Here is a 19,269-nt window from a genome sequence, read left to right on the forward strand (position 1 = left end):
GCTTAGTCCTTAACACTGAGAAAGAATTGGTTAAGGTTCCCCAAAGGATCAGACCTCATTGTCTTGGGGTCAAAAACCCATCTGTGACAGGAGTCTCTACACGTGGAGCATATGTTCCCAACATGAGTTGTTGGCATGGCATTTAGAATTCCCAAATCATGATTCTGAAGATGGGCATTTAAATTTTGATTAATACTTCAGTATCTGTTTAGGATGTGCCATATTGGCTAAATGTGTAACTTAACAGCTTATTTTCAAATCTACATTTCATATTCTAGAAGCTTTGGCATTTTCTGCAAATTAAAGAAAGGGTTCTTCATTGAGGGGGTTCTCTAAATCAACCTGAGTCCTGAGAATGTCTGTGGGGCCACTGTCTTGTTAATTGAAATGCAAAGTTATGAACTGAATATGTATGGTACCATCTCATGGGCTGGGTCCTGAATTAATAGTGAAGAAACCTGTTAAGCAGAAGGCAGCAAGTGAGAATCAGTGAATTCTCTGTCTGCTCTTTGTTGTCAGTGCCACGAGACCTCCTGCTTGAGAAGTAGAGTAATGTACTGGGAGCCAGTTAAGTGGTATTTTGATAATAAATGGTCAACTAGAGGGAGAAAACCAGGGGTCTATAAAGTGAAGTGGAAGTTTCTGGCAGTGTCATGTGATGCAGACTCACATGGTGGATGTTTGGAGAGAGTATATATAAATGGGACTTGACGGACAGTAATGGCATGCTTGCATAGCTAGTTTTGCAATGCTTCATTGGTCTCACATCTTTATCTCTGCTGATCTTTGCTTCCTTGGGAGAGGCACAGTTAGTTCTGGTCACTCGTACTGAGTTGTGCAGATTCAGCAGAGGCCTGGAGGTTTCTGCTGGATTTTGCCACTGCTGTTGATTTGCGTTTGGTTTCCTAACACTATTTGTGATGGATTGTGTATGCTTGGCCCAGGGAGCAGCACTATTTGGAGGTACGTCCTTGTTGGAGTATGTATGTCACTGTGGTCATGGGCTTTAAAATCTTCATCCTAGCTGCCTGTCTTTTAGCATCCCTCAGATGAAGGTGTATAACTATCAGCTCTGTCTGCACAATACCTACCTGTACTCTGCCATGCTCCCACCTTGATGATAATGGACTGAACCTCTGAACTCATAAGCCAGTTCCAAGTGTGTACAAGTGCCTTGGTCATGGTGTCTGTTCACAGCAGTAAAACCCTGGCTAAGACTACTGAATTGGACGGCTGGTATCCTGACAAACTGAGATGGGAATCACCTCCAAATACTACTTTCTAAACAGGTCCACATCCCCTTGTCCCATTGACTATCTTTTCATCCATATCTATGGACAGTGGGCTAGAAGGGTAACTGAAGTGTTTGAGAGTCCTTATTAAAAGTAAGTTTAAAAAAAATGTAAGCCTACAAGAAAGTCTCAGAGTCTTATTTTAAAGTTATCCTTCCCCCAGTCTAAATATGGAAACACCATCATTTGGAGAGTTGGTTGGCTAGTGCAAGGTGCTTTAATTCACATTTTCACACAAAAGGCACATAAACTTTGGCTTCTCTCTATCTCCAGAAATATACGTTTTCATTGTCATGTTGAGAAGCTCAGGCAGTTGACCGAACTTTCTTTCCATGTTGTTTCTAGGAGACTCTTTAGATGTCAATATTTTTTTCTAACAATTCCTCACTTTCTTGACTCTAAAAATGGAAATGAAAAGAGAAATCCAATTTTAAGTCTTTTAAGAAAGTATAATGCTTAAGCTTTTTCAACTTGATGCATTCTGGAATCATCTGAGAAGAGAGTCTCAAGAGGTGTTGTCTACATTGCAGTGGTTTATGGGCAAGTCTATGTGGCCTCGTCTCAGTTAAGTCACTTGATGAAGAGTCAGTCTGGTGTGTGCAGTGTCATTCCTTCTGCAGGTGGTCCTGCACTACTGAGGAGTAGAGAAATCAAGATGAGCACAGGCAAGTGAGTACAGGTGAGTACATAGTCACTTATGTCTTCCTGCTCTCAAGAGTGGGTATGATGTGAAGTTCTAGCCTCTATTTCCCATCAAAGCTGGATTATAATGTAAAATTATAATCTGAAATAGATTTATTTCTTCAAGTTGCTGTTGTAATCCATCACAACAACAGAAAGGGAACTAGAACACAAGGGTTTGATGGACAGTGAAGTGCTGGTGTGGGACCCAACACAGAGCAGAGGAGCCAAGCCTGAGAGTCTTGCAGTGGTCACTGTACATACATCATGGAGGACCAGAACAGGGGTCTCTGATTGGACAAAGCTTTGAGGGGTTCTCTTGCCTTTTCAAGGAAAACCATGTTCTGGAATGATAGTGGTGGGAAGGAACAAGGTAGTAGGCCCCAAACATAAACAACATCTAACACATGGGAATTAAAAAAAAAAAATCTACTCAGCAACACAACTAGACAGGTTTCTGTATACATTCAACTGGCTGCTGCTTCTGTCTCTCATTGAACCCTTGGCTTCTCAATGCTGTTGCTAAAAGGAAGGAAGGAAGGAAGGAAGGAAGGAAGGAAGAATATCATGCACTCATTATCTCTCTGCTTAAAATTCTCAAGAACTAGAATTGCAAGTGTGTGCCATTTAAAAAAAAGTGATGGACAAGCATCAATCTTTTAAAACAGGCACAAGAACACTAGCTTTCCTGGCTCTTTTCCATCTCCAAAATATGTTGGGAGGCTGAGTCCCATAAGCTGGGTTAGCTTGTCAAGTAACTAACCCTATGCTCTGGAAGTTACCTCGTACATTTTACCTTCATTGTCTTCCTTACAGAATTTTTAATTGACATTTTCTTTTGTTATTCTAGGTCTAAAAGGTTAGTATGGGGGCTTTCTGAGAAATTTACTTTAGCCCAGGACAGAAGAGATTAGAATACTGTGCGCCGTGTTCATCAAGGCCCGTGATTCTAGGTGCTGGCTGCTTTCACTGGAAAATCCTAGATGCTTTGCAGAAGGAGTTTGAGAGGTTGTGGCAGCCTTTGAATCTGGCCAAATTCAGCACTTGATAGAGTCAAAGAAGCCCAGATTGTAGCCAATGCCTTCCTTGATGATGTTAGTATGCTAACATGATCCAAGACAAGTGTCCTGCCATCTCTTGGATTTGTTAGTCATTTGTATAATATTTATTTGAAAGTATGTTAACAATGCCTCTTATACGATGGGCAAAGAGAAGCTTTTCATATCCAAATCTGTACAATGGTTAGTAGGTAAAATACTTTGGGGTAAGAGAAATGCATTGGTAGTTTCTATAAATTGAAGATTTTCTTATAAATTAATATAACTCAGAAAAAAAATTTAGCCTTCACTTACCTCTTCCTTACTGTCATCATCTTCAGAGCTTTCATTCAGTGTTTCAAGAGATTCTACAAAGGAAGAGAGAGTTACTCCATCTCTTGAGGTGGTCACACTTTTAAATAGGTCACTTATTATTCCATTTTGATTTCAGACACAAGGGATCTGAGACCTCTCACCAGTGGGATGAAAAGTCACTTTTCAAAGTGTATCTAACAGGCTTTAATTGTAAAGATATATAACAAGTGCACAGGAGAAGTGAAAATCTGGGAAAAATATCATTTGTACTTTTAATGTCCTTTAACACATTGGTATTAATATATATTGGGAATGCCTATGTTAGTAATGAGGACCCATGTGAAAGCCTCATAGGGGAGAGAAAGATGGGAGAGAGAGAGAGAGAGAGAGAGAGAGAGAGAGAGAGAGAGAGAGAGAGAGAGAGAGAGAGAGAATGACAGAGAAACAGAGAGAGGGACAGTGACAGTGAGAGGAGAAAAATTTTGAAAAGAAAGGTGTAATAAGTCCATAAATGGAGAGATGTGGGGTAGGTTTGAAGGTCCCAGGTAGTAGGAACAGTACATGAAAATGCCCAAGAATTAGAGACCACTAGGTCTTTCATTTCATAAGATTCATTGGTCATTTGGCATGTCTAGGGTTCTGAGGCTGAGCAAAAGAAGTGTCAGCTACAGAGAGAGCAGAAAGTATTAGCTCCAGAGCCACAGTCTACAGGTGTTTGATCTTATGCTCAGCAGTAACCAATATAATGATGGGATTTTCTGTCCACAAAGATGCAAATATCTGGGAGCTGGAGAGATGTCTCAGAAGTTAAGAGCAGGTACTGTTCTTCTGTATTTTGGTCCCCAGCACCCATGCTGGGCACTTCACAATGGCCTACAATTCTAACTCCAGTGAGTTCTTATTTCCTGCCTGCCTTGGGCACCTACATACACACACACAAACTCACACTTAATTAAAAATATATTTAAAAGTTTTAAGTATACACCAGTAGAAGGTAATAAAGATAAAATTCACTTAGAATTAACATCCTGGCATTGGTGGTTTTACTTGACATTTACCACAGGTATTTTCACATTGCAACATGAAAATCTAGTATTTTAATGATTATGCAATAATCTTCTTGATTAAATTGTTAATTTATTATTAAAGTGTAATTTATTATACAGTTTCACTGATTCTAATATTTTATCGCATAGTGATGCCCAATTATCTTCTTATACCTTTTTTATCTTTGTAATAAATGTTTAGAAATCACTTTATTTAATCAACGGTTATAAAGCTTATTATTTTTTAAATCTATGTAATTTCATTAACATGCTAGTAGCAATAAAGTAAGAACATATATCAGATTTACAATTTCTTTTTTATAAATGAATTTTCTATATGTGTATTTTAAAATATCCCTATAATGGGTAGCTCTTATAAACTTGGGTTGAAAATCACCTAAGAGACATTTTTGAGTGTGCCTTTAAGAAAATTTCTTGGAAGGTTTAACTGAGTATAATAGCATCATCTCATGGGCTGGGATCCTGGGCTGAGCAAAAAGAGAGAAAAGCAGGCACCAATCTGAACACCTCATTCATCTCTCTCTGCTTCCTGGTATGAATGCACTGTGACCAAAGCACTTCATTTTCTTTACCAGGTCCCATCCTCCCTGCTGTGATGAATTATGTCCAATTGGGAGCCAAAATAAACCCTTGTTCCTGTAAGTTTTTTCTTGTTCTGTATTTGGTCACAGCCATGGGGAAAATGACGAAAACTATGATCATTAATGAAGGTGATGGACTTGTAAATCTTCTATGTCATTCAACTGATGAGGAATTGTAGTTCCTAAATAATCCTATTTGCTGTAGTATAGTTTTTATCATATGAAAGTTGTTTAAAGAATAGGCTTTCTGCCAACACTATCCAGTGAGTCGTTCGGAATATAAACCATATTTTATCTGCTATTGATATACCTGACATGTTCTTTTGGGGGAAGAGCTGACAATGCTGTCAGCCATTTTTCATATTATTTTGATAATTATGCAGTCTTACACTTATAGATGAAATATAAATATTTCTAAGTGTAACTCTGATATTGGATATTGCTATAATTGATTTTGGCTTTCACCAAAGGGTAACTTGATTAGATAGAGGACACTTGAAAGGGCAGTTAATAAAGTAGACTTCTGGTGTGCCTGGGAAGACGTTTACTGAACAGAGATGACTAGGTTGGTAGGCATTCAAGTCCAAGTAGCTGGACCTCAAGATTTCTTTTACCAGGAGTAGTCAACTGTGCCAGCTATAGGCTTCTCCAGATGTTGTCCCAGAGTCCAACCCAGAATATAATAAAGCAAAGCTTTATATGCGATTTTGGCTCCTCTGCTTCCTACAAATGGTGACTACATCTTGATTAGATGCTTTAAACTACTGGGCAATGAGAATAAAAGAAGTTGGAATGTGGAGGGAGCAGGGAAAGGGGTGCAGGAGAGATGTAAAGTTGTAGGTATCTAAGGGTACTTGAATGCTGATGTCTCCTGCTTCTTTTTCTTGCCTGGGCCTATGGGATACTATCATAGATGTGGAATATATTGTCCTGGCTTCTTATGGTCTCTTTACCTCCTAGATGCCAAGAGGAAAAAAAAAAGTCCCTCCTCCACAGTCTTCTGGTTCCATGATTTTATACACACTCTACTTCCTATCCATCTTACAAACCTATGGCATCACAGCAGGTAAAGAGCAGACTGAAATTGTTAATTTCATGATTTTGTCATAGTGACTGATATAGCAGCTAAAGGAGGCTCTCAATACTCTAGGCAGAATGCATGCACCTGTTCCCAAACACAGACATTTCTCTTTTATGCAAGGAACACAAATCTTTATAATCATGCCCAATACAGCTAACTCACTTTTAAAATCTTGTTTCATAGAGATCCTGCGAGGTGGGGTGTACTTTCTTACATTCCATCTGAATTTTCTTAAAGCAATTGAAGTTTGAATAATCATTACTTTTGTGAACTCTTCCAAGCCTTGTATCTGAAAGTAAACAGAATACATATTAATTTCTGAACGGCTGGCGTGTTGTTCTGGCAGGCGGGTATGCTAGGTCTTCAAGCCTCCTGACTGCAGGGATGACCAGCACCAGCCACTACCCTTGGTTCTGCCCACACACTCTTCTTTGATGCATGTGGGCATATTATTTCACACAGATTTGACGATAACGACACTGACATAGTTTGATTTCATTCTTAACAACTGAAGACCAAGCCACACTAAATATGACGCTGCTTATCCTAACAGAGCATTTGAGAAATTTTCTTTGTTTCTCAATATCAGAAATTGCCAGATTTTGCCTGTTATATTATTACTGATAGGAGAGTACTATCGATAATGCATCTTTAGGATGATGTTTTGTTCAAAGTTTGTGCTTAAGGATGTTTGGAAACGGATTAAACCTGGAGAGCACTGTCAATGGTGACCATTCAACAATAGCATTTATTGTAAGCATCATTTACTATCTTTTCCTTTTTTTGACCTAGTAGTAGCTGGTAGGGCCATTCCACATTTTGATTGACAGCTGACAGGCTCTACTGTATGTCTTGCGGTCTTGAGTTCAGCACTAGGCCCACAGCTTCTGCTCTGTGGATCTCCTGTGACCTTTCAGAGAAAAGTCGACTCTGGCTGCATGGACCATTGCAGCCACAGCAGCTGTTCAAGCTTCATCTCCAGCAGCTTTAGGACACCTTGCTCTGATGCTCTAACCACCTCTCCAAGCAACTTGCATCAGCTTTACAGTATCCTACTCCAGGCAAAACAAGCCTCTGCCAACTTGTGGTGGGTGACCACGTTCATCCTTGAACTTTTATTACAGAGGGCAGGAGAGGGAGCCCTCCCCAGTGACTCTGGGCAAAGCTTGTGTTTAGTCATAAAAGAGATGTGATTAGTGCATATTTAAGGGCTGCCATTGGTGAAACTGGAAGACAAACACACACACACACACACACACACACACACACAGGACTGCTGTGATTAGCATTCTACAAGAGTACCTATTCCTCCTTCTATGTAAACAAGCTATCTCTCAGTTTTTTAAAGTCAGCCTGGAAGGCCTCTTTCCTGTATATTATTCCTTAGCATTGGAATAGTAGGTCTAAAATCTCTCTCCTACATGTAGTTTTATTTCAGATACAGCCAACAGAGGTAGCTGAACAAAAATGTAATCAGGAACCTTGGAATTCTCATTCTAGCAATGGTCGTGGCCACTGCATAAAGGCCACTGAAGGGTTGTGGAGAGACCGTAAGATGGTAAGACAGCGATGAGTGGTTGCTGTATTGAAAATGCTGAGAACAGAGAGCCAAAGACAGAAACCGAAGCCATGGAGATGGGCAGGCTGTGGTTGCTAGGAAACAGAGGATTATGGAGCAAACAGTCCCTTTGAACTCCTAACAGTTTAAATAGCAGAGTGTTCATTTTTATCTTCTGAGTTGGAGCAAAATTGCTGCCACTCTACTTAGTGGGGTTTGTCAGGACCTTCTAGAATACTGTTGATACAGTCCTTCTGAAATGTATGAAGAAACTAGTGGGGTCTCTTCCTAGATGCCACTGCCCTAAAATGTAACTGTGGCCAGCATTCTATTCTTTGGTGAATTTTGTTGGCATTGGATGGATAAAGCTTGTGTCTAGGTCACTGAGTGCGAAAGCAATCAACGAATCCCGTCTAAATGAGGGCACATGGTTGTGGGTAAGTATGGGATAGTGGGCTGGAGGAAAGGAGGCGATGGGAGGGCAGAGAGCCTGACCCTAGAGTGACAGTTTTGCTAATATCAATGCATTTTTGGTGTGACCCCTGCTTCTGTACCTGATGGCAGGTCACAGGAATTAAGAAAGGTGCCTTATAAATTTTTCGCAACTGGCAGTCTTCTGCAGATCCGTGGATGAGGACAACATGAGTCACTGTTTCATCATAGATGTCAGTTTTCATGGTCTTGGGTATGTCCCTTATGAAGACATTGCAGAGTTTCAACTGCATCTTGTAGTTCCAGTCCTTAGGGAGAAGCACAGCCCCGTGTCATTAGCTTACAGTCCGTTTCAGCTCCTCTCTCTGTGCAGGTTTGCTTGGGACAGGGGTGGGTAGGAAGAACTCAGAAGGACCCCTCTTACCTCAAAAGACAAGTGCTCCCGGATCTTTTGGGCGGCAATGCCAAGTCCAATTTTTCGCCACATTTTATATTTCATGTTAGGATATTTTTTTTCAAAGCCTTCATACAAGTGGCTAATGGGAATAAAATATGTCTGGAAAAAAAAAGGAAGATAGAATGTGAACAATTTGTGTAAGCCTATGGCTGAAGAAACATTTGTCACCTCCATACAGGGACATTCAAGCTAAGAATTAAGATGCATGTTACAGTCCAGAAACCTCATAAAATGCATTTATTAGCTTGGACTTGAAATCTTGAAAAGATACAAGCATAGAAAGCCTTATGGTCCAACAAGGACTTTTTAGTTGTTTTTTTTTTTTAAACTGTATGTGTTTCTGGGTGTAGTCTGGTGTTTGCACATCTTGAAATTATACCAAGCTAACTACCAGTCATCACCTTATACACTTATCTTTATTTTTTCCATTGGCAAATAATAGCTATGTATGACAATTAGACACAAATCAAGCTAATTAACATATCCTATACCTTACCAACTTGCCAAGTTTTGTGTCCAGGATGTTACAAATCTAGTCCTTTAACTGTTTTGACATTTTTACTACTGTGCTCACTAAAATATATTCTCCCAGCGAAAGTTTACCCTTGACCAACACCTTCCCATTCCCCTTGCCCTACACTTCTGTGCTTTCTGAGACACGCCCACTGCCTGCCTTTCCACATGGATGCAAGAAACACACACTATTTTTCTTTCTGTTCCTGACTTCTAACAATCCTCTTCAAGATAGTTCATGCTGCTGTAAAAAATAGAATCTCACCCATTAAAACATTTTTTATTGCTTTAATGAATGACATTTATGCTATAAGTTAATTAATTTACACAGATGCTATAGCGTATCTGCAGAAGTCAGGGGGCAATCTGCAGTAGAATCCTTCCTTCTACCAAGTGGGTCCCAGCAATGGGACTCAGTTCATCATGCCTTGGTAAAAAGTGCCTGTACCAGTGAGCCAGCCATCTCTCTATCCCATTACTCTTTACAGAGACTGAACAGCATTCCACAGTATGTATGTTTTCCTAAACCAAGTTGCTGGACACTGTGGTTGTTTTCATTTCTGGACTTGTGAATAATACTGCAGCAGACATGGAGGAATAGGTGTCTTTCTACAGCAGGATGATTCCTTCTTCATTAAGATTCTTTATATTGATTTTTCCAGGCACACAGGCTGGGCTGGCTCTCTATCCTTTGGTCACTTTCTCCATGCTGTCTATCAGTGTTTTATTTTTATTTTAACAATCTTTCCTTTCCCCGGGTAAACATATTCCTCTGCAGTTAGTTATTCCGAGATTGCTCTTCTGACGTCTATTTTAGGTAATTCTCTATAAGCACATAGTAATAATACTTATTTTTTTATGTTACATTTATGCTCTTGTTGAGTCTGTTTGCTATTTCTACCATTAGTTCAGGTGGTCTTGGGGCATATTCTCTACACAAAGTCATTTCATTGTCACTGACTGACTTCATTCTCTCCAACCTTGATATTCTGCATTTATTTTGTTGTCTTGATTTTTGTGGCTCAGACTCCAGTATTCTGTTGAGTGAGAATGTGTGATAGGAAAAAGTGAGCTTTCAGATTTTTCCTTTCACTATAATGTTTGCTTTGCATTACGTATATGCATATATGTATATGTATGTATATATGCATACATGTATACATGTATATGTACACAATCTGTTGTTATCCCGTTTGCTTATTGTCCTTCTAGCCCTAACATCTTGTTTACTTACCCTTAGCTAAGTAAGCTCTCTGTATCTTCTCTGGCTAGGGAACAGGGCCGCCGACAATGGGTTCCATCTTCTATCAGATGAAAATCAATACAATCCCCCAGAGATGCACTCACATGTCAGCCTATCATATCACCCCGATGTCACTTCCCAGACTGTGTCCAGTTGACAGTTCAACATGACTAGTGCATGGCCAGCCTTATTAATTTCTCTTCTGAAGGCTCTCAGACTTATTGTGAACATGCCTGTTTATCATGATGGAAAACGGTGTTCCATGAATTTGATGAGGTCTCGTGCCTGGTTGTGGTGGGTTTGCTATGTGTACAGTAGTTTTATAAATGTTTGCTAGTGTTTTTATTCAAATCCTAGTTACACGGAATGTTACAATTGTGTATTTTTCTGTGCCACTGCTTAAAGATGCTTTTAAAGTGTAATAGATGTGATTATTTTACTTAAAAAATAACCATCTGAAGGCTCAGGGAGAGGGTAGGTAGCTGTATAGAATCCATGCCTGGATTACCGGCCTCCAGATGATAATGATTTTGTGTGTGAGAGAATACACAGATATGAACTCATGCATGCATGAGCATCACATTTAAATCACCTGTGACTGATACCTAGACATTCTTTATGCAACACAGTTGGAATACTTCCCACCAACACTGTGCTCCTTTCTCCCTGGTCTAACCTACCTAAGCTAAAATATAAAGAAAAACATTGGCCCTTGAGTATTAGTCCAGGGATAACTCTACCCATCCACGCCCTTAGACTTGAAAGCCTCTTTTCCACTTATAAAAGTATCTTTTCTTTAAGAAACACATGCCCCCGCTAAAATTCAACTTCTTCTTTCACCACAGCCTTCTCAGTCTTATTTACTCTCTCTTTAAAACATATGGCAAATGCTTTTTCTATTAGTTAAACGGCTTCACACTTAGAATGATATTTGAAGGCTCCTAGAGCTACACTTCAAAAAATGTCTCTTCACATAGAACTGCTTATAAAAACATCATATGCTTTATTCGTATTGAAAATTCCCAAATTGTCTGCAATATATCTCTTCATACTTGGTGTATTTGAAGTAGAGCAATAGAGCAATCGCACACAGGTGTGACGTCTCTTGTGTCCATTTGTACTCATATTCTTTCTTCCTCCTCCTGGTCCCACTTAATGCCACCCACCGACTTGCTAAAATGTCAGGTCATTGGTCCTTCGCAATGCCCCACAGTGTAGATAAAGCAGATAATTTTCTCCTGGTTTCATAGATTTTCTTGTCTCCTCGTGTCTCCTGGAAAAACATTTCCATATAATGGTTTTGCCTACAGTTTAAAGAGCCTCTGGTTTTGTTTCTTCCCTGTGCTTTCATGGGTGAATATCATTCTTTTTGGGGTCACAGATGATGTCCTCAGTCATGTCTCGAGTGGGGAGGAGGCTTTTCATCCACTCTGATCAGCTTTCCTACCAACACATTTCAGGGCTGACTCTTTTCCCCTTTTCTTATCTTACAATTCTTATGACATGTTCTTTTCTTTTTCTGTCATTTTTAATAAAGGCAATTTTATTGTGATGAATTCACAAATAATAAAAAAAAAAAAAATCACAGGCTAGATTAAATTATTCTTCATTTAAGTAAGAATTTGCCTAGACCTAAACTCTCTCTATATCTTAGTGAAACAGCTCACATGGCCCAGATTTTCTGGTTAAATTCTTCTGGTAGGGTCACTTTTGAAACTATTTTGCTAGGGTATTATTGTTAGCATCAGAAGCTGTTTACAGCCAGCCTCTGAATCTAGTGATATCACCTTCTAGGCAATCAGGACTCTCCTGCCTCTGTTGCTATGGCAACCTCTGCACACTTCCTCAACCACCTCACCTGTGTGAGTCATCGCCTGGGTTAACTACATAGAGGCCCAGATAAAAGACAGACACCCTGACTCATTTCTCTCTCTTTCCTCTTCCTTGATTCTTCCCCTTTGAATAAAGGACCTCTTTCATGGGAACCGTGCTGGTTCGGCATGATCTGTCCAGGTACAAGCCGTTTTCAACTAACAATTATATAAAGTATGTACCCATTGGTAAATAATGAGTGTTCCTTTACCTTTCCTATTTAAAAATACCCATTGCCCCTAGACACATGCCAAATACTAAAACCATTCTAAGTTTGATAGGAGACATGGAATGAGACACCGTAGCAAGACAGAGGAGCTGTTCCCACCTCCACAACAGTTTTGCAGGTGGCAGAGTATGGCATCTTTTCTTTGATCAAACAGTTTAACTCTCCTATTATCTCCCCGCTGAGAAGATACTCTGTGTGAGGCAGTGGATACATTTTAATCTCTGACTCTGAGGCAACTTTTTCCGCCTTTGACCTTTTAAGCTGTTAAGAAAAGAGAGGAAAAAATGCATATGGAGGTTAATTTCCTGCTTCAGGTTTAACAATTACACTGTATTTACATCATCCTGGAAATAGTTCCCTTTAAACTAAAGTTATTAAATTAGCCGTGACTTTCATAAAGAATATTCTGAACCAGTTGTCTCTTTCTGACTTCTCTCTGTAGGATAACCTGTATCCATTTTAAATGCTTGAATCTCCCAGTTATATAAACACAAGAAGAGCCAGAAATGGTAAATTTGCATCTTCAGAGATGGTCCTTTGTGTAGTTTCCTCTTATCTATTAAAAGAGAAGGGGGTGGGGGGTGGGGGATGGGAGAAGGCCTCAGTGAGGGGGGACCAGGAAGGGGCAGTGTGTGATGGAAAACAAACAAACAAATAGAAAGAAAGGTGTGGCTTGGAAGGTGTCAGGTTGTTGGCAATTGCGTTTGGTCTTAAAAAATCACCATTAGCTTGCTAACTACTCTCCTAAGAAAGGATGTCTTGGGAGCTTTGCTCTTCCCTGGTGTCTTGGACTTCCTAGTGGCTATCTCCACTTCCCCATTCCCCATGGCTACATATTTGAATTAGATTTCCTGACCCTCTGTACTTCCCTCCTGACCCCTTCAATACCTCATTCTGCCCCTTTCCCCTCCCATTCCTCTCTACCTCCCAGATCCCTCCCTCTCTCTGCCTCCCTTGATTATTTGTTCCTCTTTCTATGTAGGATCGAAGTATCTATACTTTGGTTTTTCTTCTTAAGCTCCATGTGGTTTGTGGGTTGTATCATGGGTATTCTGAACATTGGGGCTAATATCCACTTATCAGTGAGTACATACCATGTGTGTTTTTTTGTGACTGGGTCACCTTACTCAGGATGATATTTTCTAGTTCCATCCATTTGCCTGTGAATTTCATGAAGTCATTGTTTTTAATAGCTGAGTAATACTCCATTGTGTAAATGTACAACATTTTCTGTATCCATTTTTCTGTTGAAGGACATCTGGGTTCTTTGCAGCTTCTAGCTATTATAAACAAGGCTGCTATGAACATGGTACAGCATGTGTTCTTATTGCATGTTGGAGCATCTTTGGGGTACAGCTGGGTCTTCAGGTAGAACTATTTCCAATTTTCTGAGGAAAAGCCAGATTGATTTCCAAAGTGATTTTTACCAGCTTGCAGTTCCACCAGCAATGGAGGAGTGCTCCTCTTTCTCCACATCCTCGCTAGCATGTGCTGTCACCTATGTTTTTGCTTGTAGCCATTCTGATTGGTGTGAGGTAGAATCTCAGGGTCATTTTGATTTGCATTTCTCTTATGACTTAGGATGTTGAACATTTAAGTGCTTCTCAGCCATTTGAGATTCCTCAGTTGAAAATTCTTTGTTTAGCTCTGTACCCCATTTCTAATAAGGTTATTTGGTTCCCTGGAGTCTTGAATTCTTTGGTATATTTTGGATATTACCCTCTGTGACTTAACAAGAATGGCTTTAGCCAAAATATGCAACAAACGTGAGATAGAGACCACCTGCAGTAGATAGTCATGACCCCCAGTTGAGGGATGGGGCCACCCACCCTTCTCAAAATTGTTATCCCAGAAATGTTCTGTCCAAAGAAAATACGGACAAAAAAATGGAACAATGAATGAAGAAAAGGCCATCCAGAGACCACCCCACTTAGAGATCCATCCCATCTGCCGACACCAAACCTAACACTATTGCTGATGCCAAGAAGCACTTGCTGACAGAAGCTTGGCATGGTCATTCCCAGCTGGTATGGTTTTACCAGCACCTGACCAATACAGATGCAGATATTCACAGCCAACCATCAGACTGAGGCTGGGGACCACAATAGAAGAGCTAGGGACTGTAGATTCTGAAGAGGATTTCAACTCCATAGGAAGAACAACATCAACTAACTGGACTGCCCAGAGCTTTCAGAGACTAAACAACCAACCAAAGAGTATAGGTGGAGGCACCCATAGCTCCAAATACATTTGCAGCAGAGAGTGTACTTATCTAACATCTATGGGAGGGAGACTCTTGGTCCTGTGGAGGTTTGATGCCCCAGAACAGGGGGATGTTAGAGCAGTGAGGCAGGAGTGGGTGAGTTGGTAAAGGAGCACCCTCACAGAGGCAAAGCAGAGAGTGGAGCGAATACAGGATGGGGTTGTTGTGGAGGGGTAACTAGGAAGGAAGATATCATTTGAAATGTAAATGAATAAAATTATTAATAAAAGTAAAATAAAAAGAAAGCACCTTTTCATTTTATAGCATGAAATGTCATTAATTATTAATTTTGCAAAGTTTTTTTTTCTTAAGAATAAACAACTTGAATGTTAACAATTACATTTATAAGTATCTGCTTTACCTTAACCATGCCTGAAATTATTACATAGATTCCTTCTGGCTCATCACCTTCTTCAAATATGTTGTTCCCACAGTCAAATGTTACAACTTTTGCTTTTTCCTACAGGGGAAAAAAAAATTTGGAATGTTGATCTACTTTAATAAAACTTTCATACATTTAAAGTAAATATTCAATAAGATCTAAGAGATTGTGTTGGTTGCAATTTTGTGGGAGGAAATAGGGTTATAAATGTACACAGGGGAATGTGGAGATGCACAAATGTAAATTTTTATCCAAATATCTTACATGCATGAAGAAAAAAAATCTAAAAATCAGAATGGAGTGGGAGAATGAAAATGATTCGTCTAGGTAAAAAGTTACAGGTAGATAGGGTTAATAATGTGTCTGTGTCTCAGGTGCTCTAAAATCTAAGTATATAACAACCCGTTCTGAATACTCAAGGGGATGTTTAAGCTCTGTACTGAACAAGCACTGAAAATAATACCATTAAAACACATTAGGTCTCGGGAGGAAATGCAAGGTCAGATAGAGGAGCAGGGATTGAAGAAAAGATCATTCAGAGACTGCTTCACCTTGGGATCCACCCCAGATGCAGTCACCAAACCCAAGCACTGTTGCTGATGCCAAGAAGTACTTACTGGCAAGAACCAGATAGGGCTACCTCATCAGGGGCTCTGCCAGAGTCATACAGATACAGCTGAGCATGCTTGCAGCTAACCATCAGACTGAACATGGGGACCGCAGTGAAGGTGCTAAAGAAAGGACTGAAGGAGCTAAAAGGGTTTGCAATGTCATAGGAAGAACAACATTATCAACCAACCAAACTCCAGAGCTCTAGACTAAAGCACTGAGCACACATTGAGATACCTATGGCTCCAGTTGCATATATAGCAGAAGATAGTAGTGTCTGGCATCAATGTGAGAAGAGGCCTTTGGTCCAGTGAGCTCCTGTTTCCCAATGTAGGGGAATGCCAAGACAATGGGGTGGAGAGGGTGATCAGGAGTGAGTGCACCTTTGTGGAGACAAGTGGAGGGGGAGGGGGATAGGAACAGGGTGGGGGAAGGGGATAACATTTCAAATGTAAATACAGAGACTATCTAATTAAAAAAAAAAACAAACCAAAACCAAAACCACCCCCCCCAAAGCAAAACAAAGCAAACAAACAAACAAACAAAAACCGTGTTAGGCCTATTCATTCATTCACTCTGCAAGCAGTCAATGAGAATGATGGGGTGGGTATTCACAAGATGAACTGAGCCAGCTTCATATTTATAATCTGACATTTGGGAAGGTGAGGAAAAATAAGTGAGACTTGGGAGCCAGTTTAGAATACATAGCAATAGTATTTCTCAGAAACTGTAACAATAAAAACAAAAGAAAGAAAGAAAAGGGAAGGGCGAGCTCAACAGAGGGGGTAGCAATGTAAAATCACTTGCAATATAATATATGCAATAGCACAGCATACATACATATTGGGAACAATGGTAGCACATTTCTTAGTACAAACCCAAGATAACACAGTGGTATTCTGGTGAGGAATTAGCTCAAGGACCTGCATCTCTGACTATATCTGGTAGTTTTCAGAAGTGCAACAAGTAAGGAAAGGTTGAAAAGGGTCTAGGACCAGTGGACATTTCCAAAAGTATCACACAGAACCCACAGACTGATGGAACTGGAAGAGGGTTTAGTGTGTACGGCACCATCAATAGTTCAGCATAAACAAAATAGAGGGCATGTGGCATGTGGGAAACAGAGACTGAAGGTAGACAGGCAGGTGGGAGGACAAGGGCTTTGGGTTGTAATCAAAGAACTGTTGATTATAGCCTATAGGTAGCATGGGACAATTACAGAGTTCTAACTAGTGAATATCATGGTTGAATCCATACTGTTTTCATGATTATTTGTTAGTGCATTAAAGGCATTATCGGGAGGTGAAATTTTTACCTGAATAAAGCGTATGGCTTCAGGATCCTCACTAAGCCATGGGATGTAGAATTGGGCTTCTTCAACATTAAATGGCTGGACAACAGACTGAAGATCAAGCACCTCAATCTTTTTGGCCATGATTAACTAGAAGCACAATATTTAAGAAAGAAGGTGAGCCAAACTGTGTATATAGAATGAAGAGAAGGAGGAGGAGGAGCAGCAGCAGCAGCAGCAGCAGCAACAGCTTTTTATTGTACTGTGTTAGTCTCTGCTCTGCAGGCCACTGCAGGCCACTGCAGACCCAAGCCACAGCATCTAACAATTTCCCATTCTGAATTGTGATACTTTGAGTGAGAAATGTCTCCCATAGACTCACATGTTTGAAGAGTTGATCCCCAGTTGGTGACATTACTTGGGGATGTTTCAGAGGCGTGTCCCTTCTGGTTGAAGAATGTCAGTAGGAGTCAGATTAGAGAGTTTCTAGCCTGTCTCACATCAATTGGCTTTCTCTGCTTTATGTTTGAGGTTGAGGATGTGATTCCTCGGCTTCTACCTACTGCCTGTAACGCCAGCTCCAGGGGATCCAATCTCTCTGCAACGCTGTGACCGTCTGCACTTTCACACACTCCCATGTATGCATTTTTGAATATTTTATACACAAGTGCTGTGTTTAAATCCCTTCCACTCTTCCTCCTGCATCCAAGTTCTCCCACTCACTCTCACCTTCATGACTTCCTTAACTACTATCACATACATACATACTTACATACACACATACATACACACATACATACACACATACATACATACATACATACACACATACACACATACATACACACACACATACATACATACATACATACACACATACATACATACATACATACACACACACATACATACACACACATACATACATACATACATACATACATACACACATACATACATACATACATACACACACATACATACACACACATACATACATACATACATACATACATACACACATACATACATACATACATACATACATACATACACACACATACATACACACACATACATACATACATACATACATACACACATACATACACACATACATACATACATACACACATACACACATACATACACACATACATACATACATACATACATACATACATACACACATACATACACACACATACATACATACACACATACATACACACATACATACATACATACACACATACACACATACATACACACACATACATACATACACACATACATACACACACACATACATACACACACATACATACATACATACATACACACACACACATACATACATACATACATACATACATACGCACCTACAGACGTGCACACAACCGTATTTATATCCTTTGTCATCTAGTCTGCCGAGGCCCTTTGGGCATCGGATACACTTGCAGGCAGGCATTTTCAAAGCTGAGCTTCTGACTTGTTGTGCATGAAAGCTGAGCTGGTTTGCATTAACTCTCTAATATTTACATTTAGTTTACCATAACTCGGTAGAGCACTAATAATGCTTTTTTTTGCATTTTTATGAGCTGATAAGCAAGCATCCTTACTGGCTTTGCTTTTTTTAGTACTGGTTTTCTTTGCTTATTTTGTGATAGGGTCTCATGTAGTCTCACCTAGCCTCTAATCCACATGTACCTAAAGAATGTCTTCAACTCCTCATCCTCCTGCCTCTGCTTCTAAAGAGCTTCCATTATAGGCATGCCCTACCATAATCAGGTCTTTTTCCTTATATTATGTGTAGTTAACATATTTATAGTCCAAGTGTTGAATTCAGGGTTTTGCTTATGGTAGGCAAGCACTGTACCAGTGAACTTCAATTCTAGCTTTCTCTGGTTCTAGTTTTGGTAAGATTTATTTTTAATTATATTATGTGTTTGTGTATTTATGTATATGAGTGGTGTATGTATGTATGAATATTGGTGTATTACATTATGTGCGTGTTTGTGTGTGTGGTGTATGTGTGTGTGTATGTGTGTGTGGGGGTGTATGTATGTGTGTATTAATGTATGTGCATGTATGTATACATGTATGTATGTGTGTATCTGTGTGTGTATGTGTGTGTGTGTGTGTGTGTGTGTGTGTGTGTGTACTGAGTAAGTGTGTACTCACAGAGGCTAGAAGAGGATGTGGGATCCCCTGGAGCTGGAAGTTACAGGCTGTGATGAGTTGTGCAGGTACTGGGAACTGAACTTGGGTCCTCTACAAGAGCAATATGTGCTATTAAAAAAAATGAGTCATATTATAGATGATGCTGGGAGGTGCTTGCTGGCAGGAACCAGATAGGGTGCCTC

General features: G+C 39.9%; 1 protein-coding gene across 1 annotated transcript in view; it reads right to left on the minus strand.

Annotated features, from left to right (window-relative positions):
- Positions 1–1,645: 1,645 nt before the first annotated feature.
- The window catches only part of SLC9C1 (solute carrier family 9 member C1), a gene marked incomplete at its 3' end in the record, with an annotated part of 70,902 nt that continues 53,278 nt past the window's right edge, over positions 1,646–19,269 (minus strand). Inside the window, exons 20-27 of the mRNA XM_080919501.1 lie at positions 16,928–17,053; positions 14,983–15,081; positions 12,458–12,619; positions 8,469–8,600; positions 8,167–8,352; positions 6,217–6,343; positions 3,326–3,378; positions 1,646–1,690 (exon numbers count right to left, since the gene is read on the minus strand). Coding sequence (XP_080775627.1) covers positions 1,646–1,690; positions 3,326–3,378; positions 6,217–6,343; positions 8,167–8,352; positions 8,469–8,600; positions 12,458–12,619; positions 14,983–15,081; positions 16,928–17,053 — 930 coding nt within the window. The remainder of the gene's footprint in view (positions 1,691–3,325; positions 3,379–6,216; positions 6,344–8,166; positions 8,353–8,468; positions 8,601–12,457; positions 12,620–14,982; positions 15,082–16,927; positions 17,054–19,269) is intronic.

This window comes from Micromys minutus, assembly GCF_963924665.1.
Source record: "Micromys minutus genome assembly, chromosome: 7".
Classification (NCBI taxonomy): Eukaryota; Metazoa; Chordata; class Mammalia; order Rodentia; family Muridae; genus Micromys; species Micromys minutus.